The sequence below is a fragment of the Suricata suricatta genome, chromosome 16 (assembly GCF_006229205.1).
Source record: "Suricata suricatta isolate VVHF042 chromosome 16, meerkat_22Aug2017_6uvM2_HiC, whole genome shotgun sequence".
In the NCBI taxonomy this organism is placed as follows: Eukaryota; Metazoa; Chordata; class Mammalia; order Carnivora; family Herpestidae; genus Suricata; species Suricata suricatta.
Window position 1 is genome coordinate 50,021,261 of NC_043715.1, and position 6,107 is coordinate 50,027,367.

General features: G+C 58.0%; 1 protein-coding gene and 1 non-coding gene across 2 annotated transcripts in view; both read right to left on the reverse strand.

The window, feature by feature from the left end:
- NOP53 (NOP53 ribosome biogenesis factor) overlaps positions 1 to 4,731 on the reverse strand; it is an 8,523-nt gene extending 3,792 nt beyond the window's left edge. Inside the window, exons 1-5 of the mRNA XM_029924331.1 lie at positions 4,481 to 4,731; positions 3,951 to 4,015; positions 1,419 to 1,524; positions 756 to 955; positions 51 to 387 (exon numbers count right to left, since the gene is read on the reverse strand). Coding sequence (XP_029780191.1) covers positions 51 to 387; positions 756 to 955; positions 1,419 to 1,524; positions 3,951 to 4,015; positions 4,481 to 4,713 — 941 coding nt within the window. The 5' untranslated portion in view covers positions 4,714 to 4,731. The remainder of the gene's footprint in view (positions 1 to 50; positions 388 to 755; positions 956 to 1,418; positions 1,525 to 3,950; positions 4,016 to 4,480) is intronic.
- On the reverse strand, positions 2,347 to 2,468 carry LOC115281326. The gene has a single exon (XR_003904239.1). It is a non-coding gene; the product is annotated as a small nucleolar RNA SNORA54 (small nucleolar RNA).
- Positions 4,732 to 6,107: the final 1,376 nt, after the last annotated feature.

Below are 6,107 nucleotides of genomic sequence, written 5' to 3' on the forward strand. Positions count from 1 at the left end.
CCCCCCCCCACTGCTCCATGAGCCCACCCCAGTGTCCCCTGGTCCCCTGCCTGGCCCCTCCCCCTCCCCTCCCCCTCGGTACAGCTGCCGCCCCTGGTGAACCTGTCAGGACAGGCCTCTTTCCAGCGACCTTCACTCGTGGCCCCGGAGCCCCTCCTGCTGACCGCCTGCCTGCTCTCGCATCGGGTCTGGATCCCTGCGTGTGTGGTCCTGGCCACAGCGGGACCGAGGTGCTGGGGCCTATGTGCGGGGCAGCTCCTGTCACCCTGGCCCTCCTCCAACCAGCCGCCCAGGACGCCCTGCTGCCACGGCTCACCTTCACTCCTTTCTTCTTGGTCTGCTCCAGGAAAAAGACATCCTGGCCGGCCAAGGGCTGGTCCAGGGGATCTGAGGAGACAGTGAGGGGTGGATACCGGGAACTTGCCAGTGTGGCCCGAAGGGCTCCCTCCAGTCCCTCCCCCTTCACGAAGACAGCACTGGAGCACAGATGAGGGAAGGACCACCTCTCAGACGCCAAGGGATTCTGAGTGCCAGGAAAAGAGCATATGCACAGATCCAGAAAGAAAAAGGGAGCCAAGGCTGGGGGACAGGTACGGGAAGCCACTTCAAGAGGCTGAATGAACTCTGCTGAGAACCGTCAAATAAACCCTTGCAGAGCACTTCCCTTAGACACTGTGCTCCTGTGCAGTGCACAACCCGCACAACTGTGCAAGGCAGCCCAGTCCCCACCCACATGTGACAACAAGGGCACTCACTGTCTTTGGCCCAGAGATCATAGAAAGGCCGCTCGATGGTGTCTTGGGGCCCGGGCTTGGCTTTGACGGCAGGAGGGTTGCGAAGCCGGGCCTGTGCCTTGCGCACCTCCCGGGGCAGCTCGCCCTGCTTGGCCAGCTTCTCCCATAGCTGCTCCTTCCGTCTGAGCTTCCTGGCGTTGGGGACCTGGTGGGCGAGGACACTGGAACGAGGAGAAGCAGCAAGCTGGAGTGGTGTGGGTGAAGCAGAGGCCTGGCTCCTCCCAGTCGGGCTCCTGGGCCCTCCCACCCCTCCCCCCAGCCTCAGAGCCCCCTCCGCAGGTCTGTCTGCAGCCCAGCTGTCTCACAGCCTCTCTTCCAGCGTCCACACCACAGGAGCCACCCGCTGGCCTCTCCAGGACCCAACTCCCATCCTGCGGGCCTGTCATCAAGCCAGCCCGACTGGCCTCCCGATGGCCCTCTCCACCCCGAGGGCCTGGTAGGCCTGGGCCCTGCACTTGCCTGCCTTGGCTGCCACACCCTGCTTCCTCCGATCTGCCCCCCATTCCTCTCCTCCGGGTGACCCTCACTTGCCCCCTCCCCCCCCGGGGCGCCCGTGGGGCCAGAAAGCCAGTGGCAGTCACTGCCAAGGAGGAAAGATAGCTCCAGGGGCGGCAGGACACTCACTCTTTGGGGACAGGGACCTTGGAAGTGTTCTCTAGGATGAGGTCAACACGAAGGGGTTTCTTGAGAAGTGACCTTTTCTGGCTTTTGGTCCTCTTCTTGTTCAGCTCTGGGAGTGGGAGAAAGCAGAGGAATCCAAGGCTCAGGCCTTCCCACCCCACCCAACAGCTCCGTGCAGCCATCAGACCCGCACCCCAGGGCAGACATGGGGGGAGGGGGCCCAGGCCGACCCCAGGCTCCCACTTAAGGACAGAGGTGCCCAAGGTGTCCAAGCTCTGACACCCCACCCCACCCCGGCCATTTCCTGGGCAGCCCCGTGCTGGAAACAGAGTCAGACCCACAGCCCTGCCCACTAGGGGCTTCGGGCAAGGCACGGAAATGGCCATGAAACCCGAAACGCTAACGGGAAAGGTGGTGGCCAAGTGACAAGGAGGCCCAGGGAGCCGGGCCTGGGACCCAAAACGACTGATGCTCAAGCAGGACCTCTTCCTGCCTGGGTCGCCTGACCGTGAAAAGCCAGAACTCCAGGACAGAAGACGCTAGGGCAAAACCCACATCCTCCGGCTCCGTCACAAAACACACTTTCCTCATCTGTGCCCCCACAGTGACAACACTGACGCCTACCTCCCACGACTGTCTGGAAGAGTAGTTATCTTTCTAAGTTACTATTTTAAAGTTTATTATTTATTATTAGAGAGAGAGAGAGAATGCCCAGGAGGCGCACACTGTCAGCGCAGAGCCGGATGCTGGGCTCGGTCCCACGAACCACGAGATCATGACCTGAGCCAAACTCAAAAAGCTGGGCGCTTAACCGACGGGGTCACTGGGCGCCCCGGAAAAGGGATGTTTACAACACAGAGCACGGCGATCACCTGGGAAAGCCCCACGATCGCCATTACCGCCACCCACCAGGCCTTTTAAATTTTCCTTCCTGTGTCCCCCGGACCTGACACTGAGAGCCACACGTCGCTCAGTCACATGCCGCGGAATCACTGTAGCACTGGAATGGAGCCCGTGAGCCACAGCCAGACTGACAGGCCACGAACAGTGCCTCTAGCTTTTTTATTTTTCATATTCAAAATTGTTCATGTTTATTTTTGAGAGAGACAGTGTGCAACTGGGACAGGGGCAGAGGAGAGAGAGACAGAAATGGAAGCAGGCTCCACGCTCACAGCAGAGACCTGATGGGGGACTCACACTCACTTTGGACTTGAGCTGAGGTTGGACACTTAACCAACTAAGCTGCCAGCCGCCCCTAGCTTTATTTTATTTTTTTTTAAATGTTTATTTATTTTTGAGAGACAAAGAGAGACACAGCATGAGTGGGGGAGGAGCAGAGAGAGGGAGAACAGAATCCGAAGCAGGCTCTAGGCTCTGCCTGAGCTGTCAGCACAGAGCCCAACACAGGGCTTGAACCCACGAACCGTGAGATCCTGCCGTGAGCCGAAGTCGGATGCTCTACCGACTGAGCTACCCAGGCGCCACCCCCACCCAGCTTTCTTTCTTAAAACTAAAGCAGGGGCACCTGGTGGCTCAGTCGGTTGGGTGTCTGATTTGGGCTCTGGACACAATCTCAGTTTGGGAGTTTGAGCCCCGTGTCTGGCTTTGCACCGACAGCAAGAAGCCTGCTTCAGATTCTGTCTCCTCCTCTCTCTGTACCCCCTCCAATTAAAATACACGTTAAAAATATTTTTCTTTTTGGTAAATCTAAGGCAGAACCTATAAACCGCCCCTCCTCTGTTCCCAGAGAGACGTCATACTGGCCAAAGCAGGCCTTGGAGACCGCCCGGCCGGTTCCCTAGGGCAGGTCCCGACCCCCCAGCGGATTGGATACCATGTCGGCTTCCCTTCCCTGGAAGCCGTTAGCCTCACACCTCTCACCTGCTCGCTCAAAGGCTCCCGCACCCCAAAACAGCCCCTCGCCTCTTTTTCCGCTCACGGACCCAGGTCCTCTGTGTTCCTTAGAACAGAGCCAGGGACTGGACACCTCCGTGCCCCCCGAGGGTACCCTGCCGGTCCAGCGGCGTGCCACCTGCTCATTAAGGACCCCTTCCTCGTCCGTCCCTCGAGAAAGCAGATCACCTGTCCCTGCTCTGTGTTTCTCCTTACTGATGGGAAGCCTGTGACTCCCTCCAGGAATCCCTAACTCCCCTCTCCAGCACTTTCCACAGGACCCTGCCTTTTGGCAGATGAAACCGTGCTTCTCAGCTCATCAACACAGATCCGCTTCCGTCCTATTAAGCCGAATCTTACCAAAACAGGTCTCCTCTCTTACAGCCAAGTCTTGACTTTGCCTTTCAGCAAGTTCACGACAAACCTGCTAAATTACGCCTGAGCTACTCCCGGGCAGACCCCTACCAGCCTCTCTGCGCACTGAGAGCTCGGAGCCCTCAAGAAACACATGACGGGTTAGCCTTTCGTTTGCTTTCTGTAGCAGGTGTCCGCCATCCAAGCCCCGTCACTGACCACGGCTCTCCCAGAGGCTGAGATGGGGGGACGGGGCACCCGGAGGCGCTGCTGAAAGCGCTCCCTTACCTTTTTTCTTGGAGCCAGTGTCCACGAAGAAGAGTTTCTCATCGGGGGCCTCGGATACCAAGCCACTGGGAGACGGGAATGCACAAGGTCAGCCAAGGAAGTTGGGAAGGATGCAAGCAGCCGGGGGGGGGGGGGGGGTAACTTAGGGATCCAGCTTTCCTCCACGGTTAGGCTCATTCAAGCACCTTCTTCCCGCCATGGGATCCCTCCAGGGTAAGGCCTTTCCCTCCACTCCCATAACTTAGTACTTAACTGACCGTAATACCTAAAATATTAACCGAAGACGGGGGCCGGGGCGTATTTACACTCCAGTTATTAGTGGTTTACCTGCATCCTAACTTCACACTGGCGCTCCCACATCCGGTAGCCCTACCCGGTCCCCCAGCCTCCCACCCAGGGTCCCCACTTCCCCAGCGGTGCCCGAAACGGCCGCTCCCAGAGCCCCCAAGCGGCCCCCTGGCAAGCACGCCCGGCCTCGCACAGCGCCACTCGGAACGTGGCCCGGCTCCCGGAAGTCCCGCCCCACGCACCCGCTCGTGCGCTCCTGCAGCCGCACGTCCTCCAGGAACTGGTCAACCTCCAGCCCCAGCGGCTCCTGAGCGAGCCGCCGCCAGCCTCTCTTTTTATTTCGTGGGCCTCGCCGCCGCCGCCGCAGAGCCGGGTCCACCGACGTAGGCCGCAGCCCCAGAAAGCCGGAGTCAGCCTCGTTTTTCGAGCGCGGGCCGCCGCCGCCACCGCCGCCGCCACTACCTCCAGGCGCCATCTTGGCAAAGGAAGCGCTCGGCCGTGGGCGCCGCAAAAGCAGTTTGTGGCCTGCGCGCGCAGACCTCCCGCCCCCTCCCGTGACCTACTTCCTGTTGCCTCCATCTTGGTAAAGGGGCTGGAGGGGCAAAGGGGCGGGAACTAAGGGGGTAAATAGCTCCTCCCTCCTATGCAAATTACTCTCGCCGGTGGGTCGTCGGTTCGCGTCTCTACCCTAAGCAAACACCTTTGGGGCTGCCCAGGATTTTTTTTTTAATCTGCGTATATTTTTATATCTTTTATTAAAAAAATTTAAAACTTATTTATTTTGAGAGAGAAAGGCAGGGAGGAACAGAGAGAGAAAGAGAGGGACAAAGAGAGAATTTAAGCAGGCCTACATGGGCCCCAATGTGGGGCTCGAACTCAAGAACCGTGACCTGAGATGACATCGAGAGTCGGCCTCTTAACCGACTGAGCCACCCAAGGGCCCTTATATTTTTAATATACTGATTATCATCTTTAATACAGTTTCATTTAGAAAGTCAAAACGGTGGGTAGCAGATTGGCACAAGACTCAGATTGGCACTAGGCTCAGAACGTTTTGGCCTCTCAGTGTTCCAATCCTCAGCTGGGAATCGAAGAGCTTTCCGAATGTCGAGGTTAGGAGCACAGAACCTCATTTACTAGGAGGGTTAGAGACATACTGTTAGAAGTGCAGGTTCGGAAGGATGCCTGGGTGGCTCGGGTAAGCATTCTACTTTGGTTCAGGTCATGGTCTCGCGGTTGATGAGCTCGAGACCCGCATTGGGCTCTGTGCTGACAGCTCAGAGCCTGGAGCGTGCTTTGGATTCTGTGTCTCCCTCTGTGCGCCCCCTGTGCTCATGCTGTCTCTGTCTCTTAAAAATAAATAAACGTTAAAAAAAATTTTTTTAAATAAGTGCAGGCTCAGAATCATTAATCTTGGCCAAACTGCTGAGCTATGCCTCACTCTCCTCATCTGTGAAATAGGGATGATAAGGGCACATCTGCCTTATAAATTGTTCAGGAGAGGAAACGCATCTGAATGTTAGCTATTGTTACTGCCTCGCCCCCTGAGACTTCATCTTAGAATCGACTAATCTTTGCTGTTTACAAATAAGGAAGGAAGCTCAGAGGCCCTTGGGCGATGGCAATCGTTCATAGAGCCTCGTGCAGGCCGTGCTGGATTGGAAAAGGAAGAAGGGACGGAGAGGGAGGGCGCCAATCCAGGGGCCGCACAGCTGGGTCCTGGCGCTGAGCGTGAGAGAGGTGTCTTGCCTTGGAGCCCGGAGCCCCCGCCCGCCGGCCTCGCACAGGGTCCCCGCGCGCAGCCCCCGAGTGGCCGCCAGAGGGCGCCGGGGGCCGCGAAAGCGGGGAGAGCGCGCGTGGGCGGGAAGA